Source organism: Apodemus sylvaticus, chromosome 9 (assembly GCF_947179515.1).
Source record: "Apodemus sylvaticus chromosome 9, mApoSyl1.1, whole genome shotgun sequence".
Taxonomy (NCBI): domain Eukaryota; kingdom Metazoa; phylum Chordata; class Mammalia; order Rodentia; family Muridae; genus Apodemus; species Apodemus sylvaticus.
Genome location: NC_067480.1, coordinates 40,711,459 through 40,735,055, shown reverse-complemented (window position 1 = coordinate 40,735,055; position 23,597 = coordinate 40,711,459). Strand labels below are relative to the sequence as shown.

Genomic DNA, 23,597 nt, shown 5'->3' with positions numbered 1-23,597 from the left:
GCGAATGACAATTTTGACCTTCCAAGCAGTAGATAATCATCCTTTGCCCTTTGTCCTTTGCCTACTCACCATACCCTGTACTTGATTTTCTTTTGTGATTCCACAATGGATAAGCAGATTGTTGAGTCTTGCTTTTGCGTCTTAAGTCCTTAATCTTCTGCCTGAACTAAACCCAGTGCTTATGGATGGCATTCTTAACGGCGAGGCTTCGAGGAAGATGTTCTATAGCCCTTTATTACCTGATCAAGCTTGAGAGTCTTCAGTAAACAGCATGAACCCACAGGTTCTTGTCTTTTACAGAAGGCACTGTGTTTAGAGTGTGTTATTTACACTTGTACAATAACCTTGTATTTAAAAAAAAAGGCACCAAACCAAAACAAGAAAAGGAATATGATCAAATGACATGGTATGAAAATTATTTTAAATGAAAATAACTTACATTAATATTGCTCCTTGGTTTAGTCAGTATTCTATTGCTGTGAAGAGACACCCAGAGCAAAGCAACTCTTGAAAGGAAAACACTTAATCGGGGCTGCCTTATAGTTCAGAGGTTTAGTCCATTGTCCTCATGGGGGGAGCATGGTGGGGAGCAGGCAGACATGGTGCTGGGCAGGTAGTTGGGTGTTCTGCATCTGGCTCTGCAGGCAACAGGAAGAGAGAGCCACTGGGCCTCGCTTGAGCATCTAAGACCTCAAAGCTTGGTTCCCCCAACAAGGCCACAGCTCCTCATCCTGGTCAAGTGTCACCACTCCATAATGATCAGGTGTTCAAATTATATGAGCCTGTTCGGGCCTTTTTTTTTTTCAACCAACCACATTCCTGCAAAAAAAATTAAGGAACCTTAATTTTTTTTTAATTAAGTTTTTAATTTTGAATGAGATAAACATATAAAGTTTAGAACACTGTGAAACTCTTAGGCTTACATCTAACTGATCTCTCAGGCTGTTGGGCTGTGAATTCATCGGGCCAAGGTGTTTAGGGGCCCACCCTTATCTCCAGGAAGAGTCAGAGCAGAGGGACTCCCCAAAGCAAATGAGCAAAAGAACCCAGCATTAAGTGTTGGTTGGTTCTCAGTGAGCTCAGCCAGGCTCCTCACCAAGATGACCCAGCACCGAGGGACCCAGATGGAGAGAGGCTGGGAAGACATGGTCCTCCCTAAGGGTAAGGATTCCAAGTTCCCTTGTTAAAAATGTATATAGATAGACAACCCTGCTCCCTAAGTGTCTGTTTAATACAGAAATGTTTCCCACAATCTAAGCCCGTCAGTAAGACTGACACTCAGGAAGCCATAGGACTGTGATTCGGCGACCACTTTATACCCCATAAAGGGCACACATACCAGCATGGCAGACTTTGCTGTGACTCTGTGCTTTCCTAATTGGAGTGTCTGCTGTCACAGAGTCACAGCAAAAAAGTTGCCCCTTATACGTGTTTGAAACTTACCATAATGACAGTTTTCCCCCTATGAGTAACTGGTTACCTACATATAATAGGATGGGTGTTGCTAATGTTCACTCTGTAGCAACAGCGTCACAGGAGTCCTTGGGAATGACTCAAGCTCAGAAATGGATGGCAGCCTCCTGAGGTCGGCTGGATTTAAGTCAGAGCTCATCTGTCTTGATTCTCTTGGCGTGCCTTGGCTTAACATTATAAGCCTCAGACAAAGCCTCCCAATTTTCTCCTAGAACAGCAGTTTTCAACATGTGGATCTTGGCCCCTTTGGGGAGGTCAAACCACCCTTTCACAGGAGTCTTTAACTGTCTTATAACAGTTATCCTGCATATCAGATATTTGCATCATAATTCATAACAGTAACAAAATTACAGAAATAGTAACGAAAATAATTTTATGGCTGGGGGTCACTGCAACCTGAGGAACCATATTAGAAGGGTAATAGCACTAACAAGGTTGAAAAACACTGTCCTAGAAAATCAATATTAGCCCAATGTTAGCTTGCAAACATAAGTAGTATGCCCACATTTTCCCTATAAGATGCTCCACCTTTTCCTTTCTTTCTGGCTTAGCTGCAGAACAAAAGAATGTTCTGCAGTGTTGGAAGTGAAAGCAACCCAGATTCCTGAAAGTTCCTGAGGACCTGTTGTACCAGGAGTTGATTTTCCCATAGCAAAGTAGTCAGTGCTTTCACTACTCCCATTTGGATATTGTTGGAGTGTATTCTCAGTAGTCAGAAGTCCAAAGTACTAGCCTCAGCCATATCAGTCTCCACCTATGAGGAGAGGAAGACTGGGTTTAACCCTTCCCTGCCTGTAGACACTAACTTTCCCATACTCTGCCCCCTTTAACTGGACTCACGAGGTTTTCTTTCATAACACTACACGTTTATTCCGTGTCTGTTACTGAAAGTTGATTTCTATGGACCCTTCCCTCCTCTGATTTCCCAGTTTCTCTCCAGCCCGCCCTTTATGATTCCAGAAGATGCTTTGTCTTTCTGCCTTTCAGGTCGCAGGCATCCTCGGAGGCATGTCTGCATAGTCCTTTCCGGGTAGAAGCTGAGTGATGTGCGGTGCTTGAGTTTGCACTAACAAGTCAGCCTCTTCCGTAAAGTAAGTAAGCTCAGTTAGCTAGCTCTCAGGCCTAGGATGGAAGAGTCGGCACCAGTGGAAAGCCAGGGTCAGCTCCCAAGCCCCCACCATGGCTCACTGAGGAGGGCAGTTGCTGCTGTCCTGGCCCTGGATGGGGAATCCACATTGGGCCGCAGGAAGAAGAGGAGGAAGGACTCTCGCCCAGAATCTATCATCATCTACCGGTCAGATAACGAGAAGACGGATGAGGAGCCTGAAGAATCTGAAGGTGGAGATCGGCCTAAAGAGGAAGAGGGGGAGGACTTCCTGGACTATCCTGGAGATGATGGTGAGTCTTTTAGGAGCCCCTTGTTCAAAGTCATCGGAAGAAAACTAAAACAGGGTCTACCCTCCAGCCGAAGGGCACCTGCTTTCTGTCCTTTTCTTTCTGATGATGCATATCTTGATGCATGTCTTCACTCATTACACTGACAGTAGTTACTTAGAGCCCGCAGTGCTCTAGTCTAGACTGGACGGGCTCTCTACCCTTTCACAGCTGCTAGTGTAAGAGAAGGGGTTTTATAGGCTAACTACGTTAACATATATAAAGAACAGCAGTCATTACCTTTCATAACTATGAACATTCGCTCAGGTGTGATAGCTTATACCTACGATCCTAGTACTTGGGAGGCTGAGGCAGGAGGATCATGAATTGGATGCCATCCTTGGCTATACCGCGGAGACCGTGGTACAGCAAAACAAAAGGTAAAACCAAAAAAGAAAAAAAGAAAAAAGAAAAGGAAAGAAAAATAAAAAAAAAAAGAAAAAGAAAACCAGGAGACTGTTTTTAAGTTTTGAAATCAGTGAGATAAAATATTCCTTCACATTTAGGAATATCAAGATTTGTGTAAAATATGATAGTATTATTATGAACTATAGATAGTATTACTATGTAGAACTAGAACATGATGATAGTATTATTATGTGGAACTAGATAATACTCTCATACTTCTCAAGGACCAGTTAGAGTCACATTAACCACACTGTAGGGAACTGTCCAATATTTATAAAGATACACAGTATGCATACTGTGCGTCACCAAAATTCTTAGGATCTCCACCATGAAATTTATATCCGTGTCCTCCATGTTTAAGAATATTTGCTGCTATTAGGGAGTAGTGGGTTGTCTATGTTAAGAACTTTTATGCAGTACTGGATAGACCTATTCATGTAGAAGGACAGACGTTAAGACGCGTGCTCAGAGGAGACAACATGAGCAGTCTCCCTGAGCTCATCTCTGAGCTTTTAGTCTGGGAAGACAGACAGCGAATAAGATGACTTCAGGTGGTAAAATGCGTCCCAGAGACAACAAAACCTAGAAGAGTGGGGAGATGACCATTGGCAGAGGGTGTCAGGGAGGGATTATGGGCCAAAGGGAGAAGACCTTGCCAAAGAAGTGGCATTTGAACTCATTCAAGGAACAGAAGAGACCAGGTAAGAAAGACAGGCGTGGCAGAGGGTTTTTGTGTGTTTTGTTTTGAGACCAGCAAGGGTCTTGAGGTGAGAACAATGCAGGCCTGTTGATGGGGAGGGGTGTTTCTGTCAGTGTGTGGAGAGAGCCAAGGAGGAGGTGAAAGATCAGCAAGGAGGCCTCGATAGATCCTGGTGCATCTCACAAGGGCACAGCGCAGGGCTAGGGACCGTCACACCCAGTGGGAGTCAAGGGGGACTGTCAAGCAGGGCAGACATTGTCTTATTTTAAAAAATTACTTTAATTAAATACACACACACACACACACACACACACACAAGGCCATACCTCCTAATAGTGCCTTTCCTTGTGGGCCAAGCAGGAGTCTATGGAGCCAAACCTACTCAAACCACCACTCTGTGTGTGTGTGTGTGTGTGTGTGTGTCTTAGTTGGGGCTTCCATTGCTGTGAAGAGACATGACAACCAAGGCAACTCTATAAAGGACACTATTTAACTGGGGCTGGCTTACAGTTCAGAGGTTTAGTCTGTATTGTCATGGCAAGAAGCACGACACCACCCTGGCAGACACAGTGCTAGAGGAGCCAAGAGTTCTGCATCTTGATCTGAAGCCTGCCAAGAGGAGACTGCTGCAGGCACTTGGGAGGAGACTGGAATTCCACACTGGGCGGAGCTTAAGTATAGGAGACCTCAGTGTCCACCCGCATAGCGACACACCTACTCCAACCAGGCTACACCCTCTCCAACAAGACCATACTTCCTAATAGTGCCATTCCCTGTGGGCCAAGCAGGGGTCTATGGGGCCAAAACCTACTCAAACCATCACTCTGTGTGTGTGTGTGTGTGTGTGTGTGTGTGTGTGTGTGTGTAGTGAGTGAATATTTTTTTCTTTTTGAGACAGGGTTTCTCTGTGTAGCTCTGGCTGTCCTGGAACTCACTCTGTAGACCAGGCCAGCCTCAAACTCAGAAATCCACCTGCCTCTGCCTCCCAAGTGCTGGGATTAAAGGCGTGCACCACCATCGCCCAGCTGTGAGTGAATATTTATAGCTCAGATTTAACAGCTAGGGTGTCTATAGACATGAGACACCATGTTCCCCATCTCAGGGAAACCCAGAACATAGACACACATTTTATGCACAGACCAGTACTCATAAATAATGCCTTCCTAACAGGGTCATGATAAAGTGGTGAAGAGGTTCCTCAACAGTCTCCCAATCACAGAGACTGTGTCAAGGCTGTGGTCCAGACAAATGTAGAAACGATAGGAAGGACATGTTCATCTTGCTCTCGGTTTTCTCAGGGCCCACCCTGTGGAGCCAACGGTCTCTGTGAGAGTCACAGCAGCAGAGATCGCCTTCCGTGGCCTCAGGATGGCACTGAGATGAACTGTGCATTCCTCAGTTCAGGATGCCCCTCTCCTTTGTGTGCTGCAGGTGTGTGGGACATGCCTCTGGACAGCCGCTATGTCACACTCACCGGGACCATCACGCGAGGGAAGAAAAAGGGTCAGATAGTGGACATCCACGTCACTCTGACAGAGAAGGAGCTGCAGGAGCTGACCAAACCCAAGGAGCTGTCCAGGGAAGCGGCACCTGAAGGAAGAAGGGCCTGCCAGGTGGGGGCGGACCAGGGGCCACATGTGGTGCTCTGGACCCTGGTCTGCCTGCCTGTGGTCTTCGTCCTCTCTTTCGTCGTGTCTTTCTACTATGGCACCATCACCTGGTACAACATCTTTCTCGTGTACAATGAAGAGAGGACCTTCTGGCATAAGATCTCCTGCTGCCCGTGCCTCATTCTCTTCTACCCAGTGCTCATCATGGCCATGGCTTCTTCCCTGGGGCTCTACGCCGCGGTGGTGCAGCTCTCGTGGTCCTGGGCTGCATGGTGGCGAGCGGCCTGTGACATGGAGAAAGGCTTCTGCGGCTGGCTCTGCAGCAAGCTGGGTCTGGAGGACTGTTCTCCCTACAGCATTGTGGAGCTGCTGGAGTCTGATAATATCTCAGGCAATCTCTCCAACAAGGACCCCATCCAGGAAGTAGAAACTTCTACTGTCTAGACCACCAGTGACTTCCGTCCCAGGCCCTAGTCTATAATCATTCAACAGAATCTAGCAGAGTCTTTCCTTAAACTATGGAATACCCTCTATAGTCCTGGAGCATCCTGGCTCACACTGGTGTATCCCACCATCTTCATTATTCCAAGATGGGGGGAAAACAGAAAAGCGACTCGTGCCAAAGCAGTGCTTCTGAGATACAAATGCTTCTTGACTCTTTCCCCTGAAATGACTGTTTATGCGTGATATGAAGAGACATTGGAAATTCCTTCAGGGGCCTGAAGGTGTTATTGGTGCCTGTGACCCAGGGGAGTGTGTGCCTAAATGTGACAGAAAGGATAAAGAGGCTCAGGGGTGACCAAATCCTCCAAGGAGATAGCTGGGGGATGGAGTGACACCCTTAGGGAGTTAGGAATCACTGTATTTAGATGGAACGGCACATAACTAAAGCCACAAACATCATTGAGCTAAACAAAAGAGAAACATACTTCCTTCTTACGCAGATGTCTGGAGGCAGACCACCCTATGAAGTTTTCTGGGGTTCTCTGGATGGTGGAATGTGGTCCTTGGTGCTCCTGAGTTTCTAAATGTTGACTACAGCTCTAACTGCCATAGCAACAGAGATGGGAAGGAGAGCAAACTCGACCTGTTTGAGGAGGCTTTTAAAAGTCCCCCCCCCCACCAATATTTATTATATTTCATTGGCCACACAATAGTCACATGACCTCACAATCAAAGAATGCTGGGAAATGTAGTCTTTCATCTGGGTAACTGTGTTCTTAGATGAATATTGGGGTTATGTGAATTTGAGAAAAGGGGGATAATGGCTATTGGGTAGTCGAGTACGAATTGACATCTTAGGACAGGTATTTAGATACACCCAGAATTCCAAATTACAAATGCAGCTTTATTTGTTTGTTTGTTTGTTTATTCATATTTTGGCCATAGTCTTACATGGAGAGTTTATTATATATCTGAATTACATACACTATGCATATGCCTTAGATAGTAGCATCTCGTTGGAAACTTGCCTTTTGTCAAGTGGTTTCTGGGTTCTTTGGAAAGAACCATTAGGCAGGAGCATATGGTCACACAACCACAGACCACAGCACAATTCTTCCTGGAAAGGAAGGGGAACAGGGATTTACAATATTTAATCTATAAAGATGGAGAAGACAGAAAGGGAGAGGAAGAAGGAGAGGGAGAGAGGGAGAAAGAGAGGCAGAGAGAGGGGAGAAAGAGAGAGGGGGGAGGGAGGGAGAGAGAGAGAGAGAGGGAGAGAGAGAGAGAGAGAGAGAGAGAGAGAGAGAGAGAGAGAGAGAGAGAACATCTTCCAAACGCTAACCCAGCAGAGATCAGTAGCTCAAAATACAAACCACAGTTCGCCTGTGGTTTCAGCAAACCCAGGAGCCTTATTCTCTCAGATCTTTATAGTATGAAGCTTCTCTGACAGGGTTAGGAGCAATGTAACAGGTTAGTCTAGATGGAAAGATCTGGACTGGAGAAAGAACAGCTTCTTTAAGACTGTCCTGATTTCAAAGGGGTCGGCGAGTTTTCAGTTTGGTTTCTTAAAAGGAGCGATAATCTTTTCTTTTCTTTTTTGGTGTGTGTGTCTCAGAAGGAAGTGCTCGGAAGCACTCAGTGAACCAGAGGGGTTGATCAAGCTCCCCCGAAGCCAGCCAGGGACATTTATTTAATGTATGGTGCTGAATTCCACTTTCAGAGAATTAAAAAAAAAATCCTGTTATTAGTTTGGTCAAAAGGAAAAGAAGATGTGTCCAGTATTTTTGAGGATAGCTGTGGTGCTTTTCTGGTGCATTTCCAGAGATATGAATAATATAAATGAAAATAAAGATAATAAACTGACTAGCATTTGCTTATTTTATTTTGGGGGGGTGCTCTCAAAAATAGCTCTGAATGCTATAGTTGAGTCTGTTGGCAGTCCTGTGGATGAGAGATCTTTAAAAATCTTTTAAGTGTCTGAGTGCTGCCTGCATGTATGTAAGTGTACCACATGCATGTCTGATTCTGAGGAGGTCAGGAGGGGTCCTAGCACGTGCATGGCTGACTCTGAAGAGGTCAGGAGGGATTGGAGCCCCTGGAACTGGAGCTGCAGGTGGTTATGAGCTGCTGTGCAGGTGCTGGGAACCAAAGCCATGCTCTCTTGGAGATGCCCTTAATTGCTGGACCGTCATTCCACATCCTTCTTTGAGAGCTTTATTCTCCCACCCTGGAATGTCAATTCAGGGTTTTCATTTATGGCACTGAAAAGATTAATGGGCCAGGCAGTGGTGGTATACGCCTTTAATCCCAGCACTTAGGAGGCAGAGGAAGGCAGATTTCTGAGTTCGAGGCCAGCCTGGTCTACAGAGTGAGTTCCAGGACAGCCAGGGCTACACAGAGAAACCCTGTCTCGGAAAAAAAAAACAAAACAAAAACCAAAAAAAAAACAAAAAACAAACAAACAAAAAAAGGGAAAAGATTAATGGGCAACATAAAGTTTCTTTCCCTCACCTCAATTTACGTATTTACTTGAGGCTTTATAAAACATGGACTTTAAAAGATAATATTCGATAAAAGGAGCTGAACGTGGCATCACAGCAGAACAGTCGTGGTTAGGATTTTAGTGATGTTCCCAAATTGTCCATACAATGCTACAGCTGTCTGCTGGGAACGGAAGGTTGCGCATCTTTGTTCTAATGCTCATGCAGTCATCTCTTAGGTAGTGAAGGGCCCTAGCTGGCCTGCACGTGCGTGCGTGCGTGCATGCGTGACAAACAGGGCTCTGGCAGGCCTTACCCCGTTCCCATTCCCTCTTCCTTGCCAAGAACCACTAGATTACATCCCTAAAGCTAGCCACCTACATCTATTTCCATATTTGACCACTTCCTCCTCCTAAAACTGACTATGAAAAGAACCCACGACACACCAAAGTCCAACTTGGCAAACCAATTAGTTTCATTGGGGCTACTTACAGGGTATGATATGGGTAAGAGGTTACTTGCAGGAGCAGAAATGACAGGAACAGAAATGGAGCTGTATCACCAAAGCCCACCTCAGCATGGGTAACAAACAGGTCACAGAGCAGGGAAACCTGGAGCACACTGCTCAGGCTGTAGGCGGTTCATTGCATTGGAGAAAGTCGTTTCCAAGTGACTCAGTTGGTCTACACGTCTTCCAGGCAGCTTGTTTTCTCTGACTGGTAGTGAAGGGCCTAGAAATCTAGTCAGTTTCAGGGACTTCCTGAAGCTATTCTGAGTTGTTTACTTTCTGTCTTAAGGAACTTCTCTGCAGGAGGGATGTTTGCATCTAAAAGGAAACAGCTATTTAACATCCTTAGGAGTGATACCAACTTTAAATATTCCAGCAATTTAATTTACATTTTGAAGTAATTTTTTTTCTACTTTTTTAATCATCCTGAGGGAAACACATGGTTCACAAAATTCAGTATGATAGGTCTTACTTTTAAAAACAAACTCTTATTTTGTTGCAGGTTTGGGGTCATCCAGAGACTCATCGGTATGACTCAAGTTTTGGTTTTAGTAAATTAGAGGCTTTTTATTAAAAAGAGACTGGTCAGGGCCAGCCTGGAGAGAGTTCTCCAGGTAAGGCTCCGGGTTCCAATTATTGTTAGCCAAAGGATTAAAAGGTAAAAGTCACAAAGTTATTGTAAGGAGAAGTATCTGCTTAGGACCCTGAGGACCAAGTTCTCAGCACAAAGGAGGGGCAGAGGGCAGGGAATAAGAGACAAAGGCGGGAGACTGAGGACAAGGGAGAAAGGGAAGGGAACGAAGGAGAGGGAGGAGGGGTACTTATGGGGACAAAGGACTGACTCTGGATAAAGAGGAAACAGCCATGGCACATAAGAAAATGACAGTTTAATGACAGTTTATAAAGGTAAAAAGAGAAACCCCATGTTAGGATGAGGTGTTTTATTAATTGGTCACGTGGATTGGTGAGCCAAAGGGGGCTTTTGATTGCCTGACTTAAACATAGGTGGGTTAGCAGAAAATTCTTTCTAGAGGCTACGGGGTTTTAACCTCTTGTCTGTAGAGTTGAATGCCTTTCCTACTTTTTTCTTTCTTTCTTTTTAAAGATTTATTTATTTATTTTATGTGAGTACACAGTCACTGTCTTCAGACACACCAGAAGAGGGCATCCAATCCCATTACAGATGGTTGTGAGCCACCATGTGGTTGCTGGGAATTGAACTCAGGACCTCTGGAAGAGCAGTCGGTGCTCTTAACCACTGAGCAATCTCTCCAGCCTACTCCAGAGAATTCTCACTCTTTTCTTTGGATGTTGATCCAAAGATCATCGTTTCCATGGTTTTTCTTTAGTATCATGTTTAGAAAGCCTTTAGAGGAGTTAAGTGACTTCGTGGACTCATCTTACACAGGGGACTCTAACTCCAGAGTGCCGATACAAATTGCCAGCAGGAGGGGTTATTAGTCGAGTAATAGCAGTTATTTTTTCATTTTTATTTTTAAAAGTCGTGTATGCATGCGGCTGCATGTGGGTATGTGCATTTGTGTGGAGGCCAGAAGAGGGCGTCAGATCCCACGGAACTGGAATTTTCGGTTGCTTAATGTGGGTGCTGGGCTTTGAAATACTCACCCTTGCAAATACAGTGCCCCTTCCTAACCTGTGACCCTTGTCCTTCAACCACCTTGTTTCCTTTTTACTATTAAATTTATTTATTTAAAATTAATTTACTTATTGCGATGTGTGGGACACGTGGAGGTCAGAGGGCAACTTGTGGAGTTGGATCTTTTTCTCCACCGTATCGGTGTCTGGGGTTTGAATGGGCTCGTCAGGCTTGATGACAAATGCCTTAAACTGCTGAGCTTTCTCCAGCCCAATACTGGCGTTTTAGCAGCTCAGAGAACAAAGCCTAGACGAGGGAGGGAAGGAGGGAGGGAGGGAATTCTGCGCATGCTCAGCCCGGAGCCGCGGTTCCCCGCCTTGCACGCAGAGCGGGACGTCTGGGTCTGTGGGTTGCCCGGAACTGAGTTGCGACACTCTAGGTTTCCGCCTGGAAAAAGTAACCAAACCACCTGAGGACCAGCAACATGGCGTGGTCCGGTAATAAGGTACTGAGAGCAGGGCCTTTTACCTTTCCTAAGCCGGGGATCTGCAGAGGGTGGTTCGGTAGCAGAAGCTGTGGGAACCGCAGCTGAGTCAGCGCTGAAGGATGGATGCCCAAAACGAAGGGCTTGGGGTTCGGAGTTCTGCATTTGAGTCTTGTGCACCTTCACGCTCCCGTAATCCTCCCTCCTGCCTCTCCCGCTTCGCTTACCCCTTCCTCCCTAGCGGCTTCAGTTTACTTTCTATCCACTCCACCTGCTAACACAGACGTCCTTTATTGCTTCTGAACCTGGGTTCTAAAAAAAATCTATATAAGTTGGCGAGGATAGTCCCCTCCATGACGGGCTTGTGAAACTTTAGAGAGGGATTCTGTGAGATTCTGTGAATGAAATAACTCAAGGTGTAAAGTATCATATTATTACCTTCATAATAATTAAAAATCTCGAATTTATTGAAAGCTTACTGTGTGAGGCACAACTAAGCCTTTTATTCCTATTTAATTAACTCTTCACACCAAACCGTGAGATGCACATTATTGTCCTTAGCTTGTTAAGTAGGAGAACCAAGACATGAAGAACTGAAGTGATTAGAACGTGGTTACCCTTTCCATGGGTGGTAAAATATGAATGGGAATCCAAGCCATCTTCAGAGCCCTGAAAGAAAAACAAAACAAACAAAATAACATGCTCTATTTTTAAGAATCTATGATCTCTGGCTTCCTAGATTAATGATGGAAATTACAGTGAACTTTAAAGAGATTGTTTTTGACTGCTAGAGAGAGATGCGCTTGCAAGGATCCATTCATTCACCGACTCACCTATTCGTTTAAGACAAACACGATAGGGGTTCACTAACAGAGCTCTCTTTCCCTCCACCCCCATTTGGGAAATTATGAACTCATAATAAGGTAGCTCACTTCCCTTGTCCTCTGTTTTCAGTTGCTGAAAACTTTGTAGCTCTTGTGAAGGACTTACGGTGGCAGATGTACTTGAGATAAAATCCTAGCAGGCCGTATTGCTTACTGTAGTAATGAAGACTTGCAGTTCCCTTCCAGTTTGTCTCCCCTGGTTTTCTTACTGCTTCCAGACAAAGACAAGATTTATTTATTTATTATATGTGAGTACACTGTAGCTGTCTTCAGACCCTCCAGAAGAGGGCATCAGATCCCATTACAGATGGTTGTGGGCCACCATGTGCTTGCTGGGATTTGAACTCGGGACCTCAGGAAGCCCAGTCAGTGCTCTCAACCACTGAGAGCCATTCTCCAGCCCAAGACTTTAAATTATCATAAACCATTCTTCCAGACCAGAATCTTCATACCATCAAATTATTGATTGCCTTTCTCCAAATCTCTAATTCTTGACAAAAGACTTCCAGTCCTTTTATGTTTGCTACTTTAAAAGTAGATTTGTAGCCATATATTAAAGGACCACAGCAGCATATTTTGTGATTCCTATGTTTTTTGTTTTTTTTTTAAGATTTTTTTATGCTGAGGAATCACTGTGGGATGTAAATTGAATTCCTCTTAATAGTTTAATTACTGTTTGTCCCCAAATAAGGTGTCATTACTTCTGAAACCTGTTAATTTTCAGAGTGTCATGTGGTTTCATTCTTTATGAACTAAGGGAAAATAGTATGTCCTTTGAGTGCTGCAAAAACTCAGTTGGGGAATTAACCCCCTACTACAGGGGCTGCTCCATGTTTTTCAAACACTTCTAGAGTCAGATGATTACCGTCTTAATTGATCACTTTTCTGTCTTTGTCTCCTAAGATATGATGCCCCAAATCACTCACATTCTGTCTGGTCAGCACACAGCACAGATGAGACTGGTAGAATCAAGACTGTTAATTCTGCCAGCAGCCTTAGACCTCATCAAGCCCAACAGTTTACCGCCTGACTGAATTAACAGTGAGGTTAAGAGACATTGCCTAGGGGGTCAGAGCTAATTAGACAAGATGAGACTGGACCCAGGTCTCTGGATTGCTTATCTAGGTTTGTTTTGTTTTGTTTTCCCCCCATCGAAAGACCCTTCATTTTCTTTTTATGGTTCTTTTTTTTTTTTTTTTTTTTTTTTTGATTTGGTTTTTCGAGACAGGGTTTCTCTGTGTAGCCCTGACTGTCCTGGATCTCACTCTGTAGACCAGGCTGGCCTCGAACTCAGAAATCTGCCTGCCTCTGCCTCCCAGAGTGCTGGGATTATAGGCGTGCACCACCACCGCCCGGAGCTTCATTTTCTTACTTGAATACATTATAGTGTTTTAACAACCTAAAATGTTCCTCGAGGAGAGAATGTTGAAACTGTATCATCTTGACTCAATCTATAGTTTACTTTGAAATTATGAGTTCAGGCCTTTAGCAGTTTCTATTTAATTACATTTTGTGAGCAAAATGCACAGAGCTTCACATATGTTTTGTTTTCTTAGTCTCTGTGATAGTATTAGTCATCAAGTTGACAAACCTTAGAATCATGGGGTCAGATAGGCCTTTGGGCCTGCCTGTGGGGGACATTGTCTAGATTATGGTAATTGATGTGCAAAGACCCATCTCAAGTATGGGTACGGTTCCCTCCTCCAAGGATTTTATAAAGTGGGGAAGGCAAGTTGAACACTGGCTTTTGTGCATTCTTTGTACTCTGGATGTAACATGACCAGCTGTGACTGGATGAAACTTGACCAGCTGCCTCAAGCCCCTGGTGACTTGTTGTGGCTCCCTCACTGTGATGAGCTATAACTTGAACTATGACCTAAAAGAAAGGCTTTATCCCTGAAGTTACCTTCATTGGGGTATTTTATCACAATAATAGGAAAAGAAACCCAGAGAGCCCCCAATATATGATTGCAATGTCACATGATTGACACCTCTGACTATGTGGCTTTTAGGAAATATTAGAGCCATTCACAGGCTCTCCAGAGTGGAACTTTACATGTTTTTAAAACTTTACATGCTTTACATGTCTTATACATGCACACACATGTTCTCTCCCTTTATCCTTTTTTTTTATAGCAGGACAGGGACCCATTTCAGAAGCTTTGCCAATAGCTTCTTTTTTCTTGTGTACTTTTTGGTCCGTTGTGTCTAGGCAGCTGTTGTGCTGTGTGTGGATGTCGGCGTTGCCATGGGTAACTCCTTTCCTGGTGAAGAATCCCCAATTGAACAAGCAAAGAAAGTGATGACTATGTTTGTCCAGCGACAGGTAAGTTTCAGATGAACCTTAAGCTTGTAGCCCATGCTTTGAACACCCATTGTCTTTGGCCTCCTGACGTAAGTCACCAGCCTCCTCAGTATGCGCAGCCTGTGTTTTTCAGACTCTGGGGCTGGGTGGGGTGGTGGGGTGGGGTGGTGGGGGTGGGGTGGTTCTTACATGTACTCAAACCTGCTCACCCCTAGAGCCTGATAGTCTTTGCTTTTCCTGATCCTACCCCTTCTCCAGATATAACAGTTGTTAGCCGAAAGGAAAGTCAATCAATATAAAATGTTAATAAAAGTCTCTATGCCAGATGCATCTGAATCCGTGCTTTACCTGTCATTTACAAACTCCAAGATCTTGAGCAAGCCCTTCAATTTGCTTGTGCCTAGTCCAGTAATGTTCTTTTCAGGGCATCACAAATATTAATATCTTAAGTGACTTTTTCAAAAAAGTCATAGATGGCCAGCGTTGGCTCAGGCCTTTGATACCAGCACTTGGGAGGCAGAATTGAGTTGATCTCTGAGTTCAAGGCCAGCCTGGTCTACAGAGCAAGTTCCAGGACAGCCAGGACTACACAGAGAAACCCTGTGTCAAAAAAAAACAAAACAAAACAAAAACAAAACAAACAAACAAACAAAAAACCAAAAGCAAACAAACAAAAACAAAACAAAGAACAAAAACCAAACTAAACCAAACCAAAAACAAAGAAAAGAAGAAGTCACTGTTTATGGCCATGGGCAGTGGAGTGGCTGAAGTAGGCTCAGTTAGGGCTCATCCCAACCCCTTTTGATTAGTTACTTGTTGCTGCAACAAAAATACTTGAGAAAGCAACTTATACAAGGGTTTATTTTGGTTCACAGTTCCAAGGTCCAGTCGGCCATGTCTGGGAAGGCCTGGGTTTAGGAGCTTGAGGCAGCTTGGTCACATTGCATCTGTAGTTAGGAAGCAGGGAGGCAAAGGTTAGCGTTCTGCTCACTTTCTCCTGGTCTTTCAGCCCAGGACAGAGACACTCACAATTAGGGTGGGACTTCCCGCCTCTGGTAATCTAGCTAATTTCCCACCGCTCTTCTAATCTACATGATCTCTCATAGGCACGCCCAGAGATTTGTTTCTCAGATTCTACAATTTACCAAATTGACAGTATTAGCCACCACGCCCATCTTTTACCACCTTCCCCCTACTTTTTAAAACTTGAGGCAGTGTCTTTCCCAGCCCGGGCTGGCCTGCGGCTCTCAGTTCTCCTGTCTGCCTCCTGAGTGCTGGGATTACAGGCATGAGGTACTATTTTGCGTTTTTCATGTGAATCCTCTTAAACAGTTGCACCCGGATGGCGGATGGCGGGCGGCTGGGGATGGAGTTGCCTGAAGGCTCACTTGCTGTGGATGGCCAAGACGGCACACACAGAGAGGTGGATGATGGTGCTTCATGGCCGTCGGGAACTCACAGACCCCCTTACATGTACATGTGTGCTGGGTTTGGGAGCCTCACAAGTGGCCTCACTACTTCTAAGGAGTGTTCTAAGAGTAAACAGTTCCCAGAGGCACTGCCTGGGTCTTTGTCATAGCCTAGCTTTAGAAATCTCAGAAAGCTTTTTTGTCGTTTTGTGTTTGCCAATAAGTCATTAAGGCCAGTGCATATGTAAGGATGAAGAGAGAATTAGACTCTCTCCTTTTAATAGAAAGAAGCCAGCCAGTGCAAAGAGAAGGATGTTGGCTGGCTTGGAGACACCTAACAACGCTTCAGCGCCCTGTGTGCAAAGTAAGACAAGTAATATTCCCTATTACAGCGTTGCTTTCAGGAATAAAGTAATTCTGTAACCAGGGCATGGTGATGTATGCCAGTAACCTCAGCCCTCAGAAGGCTCGGGCCTCTGAGGTCAGCATGGGCTACACAGCAAGTTTTAAACCAATTTGGGCTACAGGAGCAGACCCTGCTTCAAAACCAGCTGCCCTGGTTTATAATTTCTGTTTCTGGCATCAAGAAAAAAACAAAACACAAAAACTTCATGAGAAATGACTTAGGAGAAAGGGTTTATTTTAGTTCACGGTCCAGGTGAGAGCCTGTCATTCTGGGGACATGAAGGAGGCAGGGACTGGAAACTGTCAGTCACAGCTAAGTCAGGAGCAGGGAGGGAGCGAAGCTCGTACGCTCATTGCTCTGGGATGAAAGGTAAGACCTACAGATAATGAAAAATCTGCCTGTGCTGGAGAGACGGCTCAGGGGTTAAGAGCACTGGCTGCCCTTCCGGAGGATAGGCCTAATTCCCAGCACCCACATGGTGGTTCACAACCATCTGCATCTTTAGTTCCCAGGGATCCGTACTTTTGGGGCATGAACAGACATACACACAGACAAAATACCATCTACATATAAAAATAAAATAACTTTTAAAAACTTGAAAAGGTCTCCTTAGGGCATAGCTATCTTTGTTAGTCCTGTGTTTGTTTAATCTAATATCTGGTGGCCTTGGGAACCTGCGCAAGGAGGTATGGCCTTCCTGCTTCCCTGAAGGTCAGGTGTCCTCTTCCTCTGAGGCTGTTGGAATTGTCTTCAGCCTCTGGATTTTCCTTCCTAGGTGTTTTCAGAGAGCAAGGATGAGATCGCTTTAGTCCTCTATGGCACAGACGGCACGGATAATGCCCTTGCTGGCCAGGACCAGTATCAGAACATCACAGTGCACAGACACCTGATGCTACCAGATTTTGATTTGCTGGAAGACATCGGAAACAAAATCCAACCAAGTTCTCAACAAGCTGACTGTATCCTTTCTGTGCACCAAAAGAAAAGAAATTTCCCTTTATCTGGAGAATCATAATCCAGTTTGGCGAGGCTCTCCCAGAGTCCCAGATATAATATCTGGGCATATTTTCCTCTGAGGAAAGGGGGTTGTGCAATTAATATGGAGTTAATTCCCAGCTCCAGGGCTTCTAGTGTCTTGCTCTTCTCTATGTGATTAAGAGGTTCGGAAGTACAGGAAGGGGGAATCCTAGGGGATGTATGCGTAGGTTGACCAGGGAAATGGGCTGGCACTGTTTGGAGGATGTCATTTAGGGTTCTAGTGCCGTGAACAGACACCATGACCATACAACTCTTATAAAGCAAACATTTATTGGGGCTGGCTTTCAGTTCAGAGGCTCAGTTCATCTTCAGGGCAGGAAGCATGGCAGTGTGCAGACAGACACGGTGCTGGTGCTGGAGGGGAGGAGGGGGGAGGGAGGGAGTGGGAGAGAGAACAGCTCCCGTGACACAGTTTCTCCTACAAGGTCACAGCTACTCCAATTTGGCCACACCTAATCCTATCAAATAGTGCCACTCCCTATGAGCCTCAGGGGCCACTGTCATTCTAACTACCTCAGAAGTCTGTTACAGATTACAGTACTAACTGCCTCTGCTCTTCTGGATGAAGGATGGTTTAGGTTTTTTTCTGTTTTTTTTTTTTTGTTGTTTTTGTTTGGTTTGGGTTTTTTTTTTGTTTTTTTGTTTTGTTTTGTTTTGTTTTGTTTTGTTTTTTGTTTGTCCCCCCCCCCCACTGGGTTTCTCTGAGTAGTTCGGGCTGTCCTGGAATTCACTTTGTAGACCAGGCTGGCCTCGAACTCAGAAATCCGCCTGCCTCTGCCTCCCAAGTGCTGGGATCAGAGGCGTGTTTTTATGACAAAAAAATAAGATGCTTTTGGCCGGGCGGTGGTGGCACTCGCCTTTAATCCCAGCACTTGGGAGGCAGAGGCAGGTGGATTTCTGAGTTCGAGGCCAGCCTGGTCTACAGAGTGAGTTCTAGTACAGCCAGGGCTAAACGGAGAAACCATGTCTCAAAAAAAACCAAAAAAACCCCCAAAAAACAAAAAAAACCCCCAAAAACAAAAAAAAGTTGCTATTGAAGCAGAGCTTTCTCATCTCTTCCACAGAAGGCTGCTCTAGTTTGATTCTCTGCTGGTGTGATAAGATACCCACCACCATCAAACTGGAGAGGAAAGGGTTTATTCTAGCTTCCTTATGGTCGGAGCCTGAGGCGCAAACACTTGGAGGGACGCCGCTCACTGGCTTTCTCCCCCTCAACCTGCCCACCTACTTAGAGATGGCGCCACCCACAGTGGTCTGGGCTCTCCTGCATCACCTAGTAATTAAGAAAATACCCCACAGACATGCCAACAGGCCAATCTAATGGAGACAATTCTTGAGTTGAGGCTTAGCCTCCTAGGTGTGTCAAGTTCCCAATTGACATTAGCCATGAAAATTAAAACCCTCTCTCTCTCTCTCTCTCTCTCTCTCTCTCTCTCTCTCTCTCTCTCTCTCACACACACACACACACACACACACACACACACACACACACACACAGATTAGGGTTCTAATTTTAAGAGTGTATATATACTATTTTTCTAAAAAAATTAGTAGTACCATTCTTGACCACTAGGGAGCGCTGCCGTGTTTGGTGTGACTTGCAAATGATGTATTATGACTTGCTTTGCATTTAAGAATGGACTGATGACCAAACATGGGTTCTAGGAACTATTAAGTGATATCTTAAGGCTTTTGTTAAATGAATGCATGTTAAATTTCTTGTTTTACTCCCACACTATTTGTCAGGATGTATTCATTGATAGAAGACACTTATGAGATAGAATCTGGAAGAGGGACACATGGGGCGAGCCCTTTCAAGTCGTCCAGTGTCTACGGTTATGTGGGCTTTGCTGGGAGCACCTGTGATGTTCGTGGGGAGCAGGGAGTGTTGGCATTCTTTTAACCCTTAACTAGCTGAGTCCTGGACGCCCTGATTGTGTGCATGGATTTGATTCAGCGCGAAACCATGTGAGTGTCTCACCTGAGGACAGGAGTGGGGCTTTCTGGGAAAAACATGATTGATGTGTGGAGAGGATGCATGGTTTGTTGTTAATCAAGTGGCACGTTAGTCTGGCAGCAGCTTTCTAGCTTTTGAAAGTTTAAAACAAAGGGCTACCTTTGGCAGGAGTTTCTCTGGATGAAATAAGTATTTGGCATACTTTGGTTTTCTTATTTGGCTTAAACTAGTTACCCCAAATCTTTAAAAAGCACTAAGTGGTATGATCCGTAAATAGTTGGCGTGCTGTACACAGCAACTGTCAACTTCCTAATCCATACTTTGCTTAATTATTGTCTTGAAAGTGTATGCCCTTGAACACATAGGGTTGCGCTGTTAAAAAAGACATTTTGTGATAGCATCCCAGGCCTGGGTCTCTGTTATTTTTATCAGTCTGTATCCTTTGTAGAATCCTGTAGCTAATCCCAGGTGTAGTGTCCCAGCAAGACATTTGGGAAGTGAAGCGGCCAGGCAGATGTCTTATGCCTGGGAGTCCCTTGTTTACGCTCTGAAGCTGTGCAGGTGGGAAGGCATTGCTTTAAGTCACAGTGGTAGGAACCAGGGCAAGGGACACAAGAATATCACATTTTATAATGTTGAGCCAAGTGTGAACTATATGAAGCTGATTACCTACTTAATAGGAACTCAGCTGAGCTTTGAGAATGTAACTGCACTTCATCAATTCACTCCTTCATCTCTCTGATCAGTGATCAAGTATATTTCAACTCCTAGAAAACAGATTAGGAGATTTACTTCCTTTAAAATCGCCTTTTTATTTTTATTTTTTTATATTTTGTATCTGTGCATGCATACACACACACACACACACACACACACTCACTCACATACATCCACTCATGTGAACACTCTGCAGCGAATGGTGGAGGCCAGAGGACACCTTCATGGAGTTAGTTTTCTTTGTGCGCCCTGGGTGAGTTTTGGCGATTGAACGCAGGCTTGCACGGCAGGCGTCTCTCTCTGTGCTGAGCCACCTCCCTAGGCCTCAGAGATTGACTTCTTAATGTGATCATTCTGTCTTTTAGAGGAAAGAAGTTTGGGAAGAAGCATATTGAAGTATTCACTGACCTCAGCAGCCCATTCAGCCAAGACCAACTGGACATTATAATTTGTAACTTGAAGAAGTCTGGCATCTCCCTGCAGTTCTTGTAAGATCCTGAGAACAGGAATTCTTGTATAGGATTCTCGGCATCCCTCACGCAGTGAGCAGGGCCCTGTGTGGATGGCTCCCAGGAGGCCTCTGCTTCAGCTGAGCTGGGGGATCCGGGAGGTGGCTGATTGGCCACCCTGCATGAATTGCCATTCCTGTGTTCGAGGAACTATTCTGAGCCGTGGTGAGAAAGAGAAAGAGAAAATAATATTACAGAGAAACAGCTCAGTAGCAAATCACTGCTTTTAGAACCAGAGAATCAAGGAATTTAAGAAACAAAACAATCAGACTCCATCTTTTGAGGCCCTTCAGTTTATCTCCTGTCTGCATCCATGACATGGGCCCTCTGATGTGTGGCCCGGAGAGTGATATCTACAAACAGCAGTAGATTGAGGGTAGACAGGACTGTTATGTTGGGAATCAACTTATAGCACATATAATGTATATGTTTAACCCTTTCTCAGGATGCAGATACATAATAAGATGTAATGTGTGATGTATATTATAAAATTTGGGGAGAAAACATATATTTTATAGTTTAAAAGGAAAAGTTATTATTATCTCATAATAACTTGAATTTCCCCTCTAGCATTTACTTTCTGGGTCTCAACATCCCCACTAAAAGATTCCTGTCACACTAATCCTTCCTGCTGCATTGAAAACCCATTTCTTCTTGTCCTATTTTTGGCCGAAGCAGAGTGATGATACAGGATGTTGAATTATTAATCTGATCAGGGACGTTCACTTTTCAAATTGAGAACTGCGCTAAGAAGCCTTCAGTTCAGAGTGGTAAGCCTGTGGCCTCCTAGACTGCCTGCCAGCGGGGATTACAAACCCTTCTAGCACGCATGTGTCCCCCTTAAGACTGCCGAGGGACATCTTCCCGTGGCACTATAGAGAAAACTTCAGAAGAACCCACCACATCGCACTTGTTAAGATAATACTTCAGAGAAATTAAGTGCTTTTTAAGTGACACTTGTCACTGAGCGGGGATTTCTCAGTGCTGCGGAAGGCCGGTTTAGCTCCGTCTCCTGCCCATGGTCTCAGGATGCCTCCGGTTTGAAGCACATGGTGTGGCACTTTCTGCTGGTGTCATTTGGAAGAGCTGTTTTTAATAACTTTTTATCCTAAAGATTTATTTATTGTTATATGTAAGTACGCTGTAGCTGTCTTTAGACACACCAGAAGATGGTGTCAGGTCTCATTACGGATGGTTGTGAGCCACCATGTGGTTGCTGGGATTTGAACTCAGAACCTTCGGAAGAGCAGTCAGTGCTCTTAACCGCTGAGCCATCTCTCCAGCCCCCTCTTTATTTTTCTGTGAGTCCACAGTAGCGTGCTCGGGAGGAAGGTGGTCTTTCTTCCACTTGCTTGCACTGTGCTGGATGCATTTGCTCCCCTGCATGTTTTCTTCCTGTACGATAGGCTGCCACTGTTCAGGGCATCCCATGAATTGCAGTTGCCTTAGTTTCATTTAACACATAATTACTCGTTCCTTTGGCATAGTTTTTAGCTTCCTCTACTCTGGTCAGATACAGCACAGAAAAAGCTGTTACTGTAACTTTTTTTAGGAGAAGCTTCCTCAAGCTTCATTTTCACTTATTTTCCTCTTCCTGTGTGATGCTATGGTAATAGTCAATACCTATTGCGAACTGGCGCACGCACACACACACACACACACACACACAAGCGCTTTAGCTTGATGTGTTAGGCAACCATGTGGATCTGTCATGCTAAGTAAACAGGGGAAAGGTTTACACAGAAAGCCTTATTTTAAGTATAGCAAGCAGAATGACTATGGCCTGTAAAGTGTCCACCCACACAGGCGTGGCCTACAGAGTGTAGGGGAGAAGATTGCCTGACTCAGCCACTGCGTTTGGAAGACTGAGGTGAAGTCAGGTATGTCAGGGCACAAGCGCTCACCCTGTTGTCAGGTGACGAGGGCCTCTGGCCCAGTTATTTCAGCTCAGTTGCTTTAGTTCCTTTTCAGAAAACAGAAGCAGAAATCTCCACTGACTCAGTATACGAGAATCCATGCTATTGTTTAGATGAAAACATTTCTACAGTACCATATTATAACATTATCTTAGATATATTTGGGTGGCTTTTCAGTTTGCATATGAATTGATTAATATATTTTTAATTAATTTCTATTTTCTACGTTTGGGTGTTTTGTTCGCATGTATATCTGTGTACCACAGATGTGCCCGGTGCTTATGGAGACCAGAAAAGGGTATTGGGAACCCTGGAACTAGAGGTCCATGTGGTTGTAAGCTGCCCTGTGGACGCTGGGAACCAGACCTGGGTCCTCTGCAAGATTAGCAAGTTCTTTTCATTGCTGAGCCAGCTCCCCAGCCTCTGATTTTGGAATATGTTTTGTGATTCATAATCCCAACCCAGATTTAGCCTCATTTCAAACAAATAGCTAGAGAGAAACATAACACAATTGGGTTTTATTTCTGCCTGGCAATATTCTGATCTCTATTGTGATCTCTGATCACAATAGCATGTGAGTTTTAAGTATTTTCTGTTTTGCAACCACTTATTTCTTCTTCCGGCCATTGCTTGCAGTGCTAGGGTTGGGCTCAGGGCCCCGTGCTTGCCTGGCAGCCAGTCACTCTGTCACCCAGATATGTCCTCAGCTTCACATTCCTACTAAATTCCGTAGGACTCCTGCAGGGTCACAGTCGCCTCCGCAGCACCCTGACGTGCTTACGTATTGCTTGGACTTGCTCTGGGATGCATTTCTTCCTGACCTTTAACCTCCGGCATTAGTGACCATCTTCTTGGCCTCTCCCTCAGACTCTTGATGTTATTCTTATAAGTTTGACGTTGAAGGTTGAACACTTGAGTCCTTCAGAGGTATAGTGTGGGATGCACGGTGATACACTGCGGTGTCCGCGACAAGATGTTTCCTATGCTTTGTTTTGTTTTGTTTGTGTGGTTTTTATTTTTCTTTTAGTGGGGGTTACGAGGGTGGAGGATGGATATGAGGGTCCAGGAGATGAGTGGGACTGTGGTGGATGATGGGGAACTCACAGAGTCAATAGACAGACAGAGCGAAGCACACTGAGTCCTTAGCTAGTAGCCATGGGCTACAGGAACTTGCCTCTGTTGATTCTCATTGCTGTGACAATACAGGTCAGGTGATTTATAAACAGTTTCCCCTCACAGGTCTCGGGGAGGGGAAATCTGAGCTCACAATGCTGACACAAATTTTGTATTTGGTGGTGGTGGGGGTGTCTGCCTCCCA

General features: G+C 44.8%; 2 protein-coding genes across 2 annotated transcripts in view; both read left to right on the top strand.

Moving 5' to 3' along the window:
- The first annotated feature begins 2,599 nt into the window (after positions 1–2,599).
- Tmem169 (transmembrane protein 169) lies at positions 2,600–6,259 on the top strand. Its single transcript, XM_052193610.1, has 2 exons — positions 2,600–2,871; positions 5,447–6,259. The coding sequence occupies exons 1-2, from the start codon at positions 2,601–2,603 to the stop codon at positions 6,067–6,069; spliced, it is 894 nt and encodes a 297-aa protein (XP_052049570.1). The 5' UTR covers position 2,600; the 3' UTR covers positions 6,070–6,259.
- A 4,762-nt stretch (positions 6,260–11,021) lies between these two features.
- Xrcc5 (X-ray repair cross complementing 5) overlaps positions 11,022–23,597 on the top strand; it is a 50,789-nt gene continuing 38,213 nt past the window's right edge. Inside the window, exons 1-5 of the mRNA XM_052192647.1 lie at positions 11,022–11,159; positions 14,235–14,348; positions 16,918–17,101; positions 19,100–19,148; positions 20,220–20,342. Coding sequence (XP_052048607.1) covers positions 11,139–11,159; positions 14,235–14,348; positions 16,918–17,101; positions 19,100–19,148; positions 20,220–20,342 — 491 coding nt within the window. The 5' untranslated portion in view covers positions 11,022–11,138. The remainder of the gene's footprint in view (positions 11,160–14,234; positions 14,349–16,917; positions 17,102–19,099; positions 19,149–20,219; positions 20,343–23,597) is intronic.

Bases quoted from the DNA above. Each gene is read 5' to 3' on its own strand.
- Tmem169 (XM_052193610.1), top strand. From the start codon at position 2,601: ATGGAAGAGTCGGCACCAGTGGAAAGCCAGGGTCAGCTCCCAAGCCCC. The intron at 2,872-5,446 runs GTGAGTCTTTTA...TGTGTGCTGCAG, and splicing joins GGACTATCCTGGAGATGATG to GTGTGTGGGACATGCCTCTG.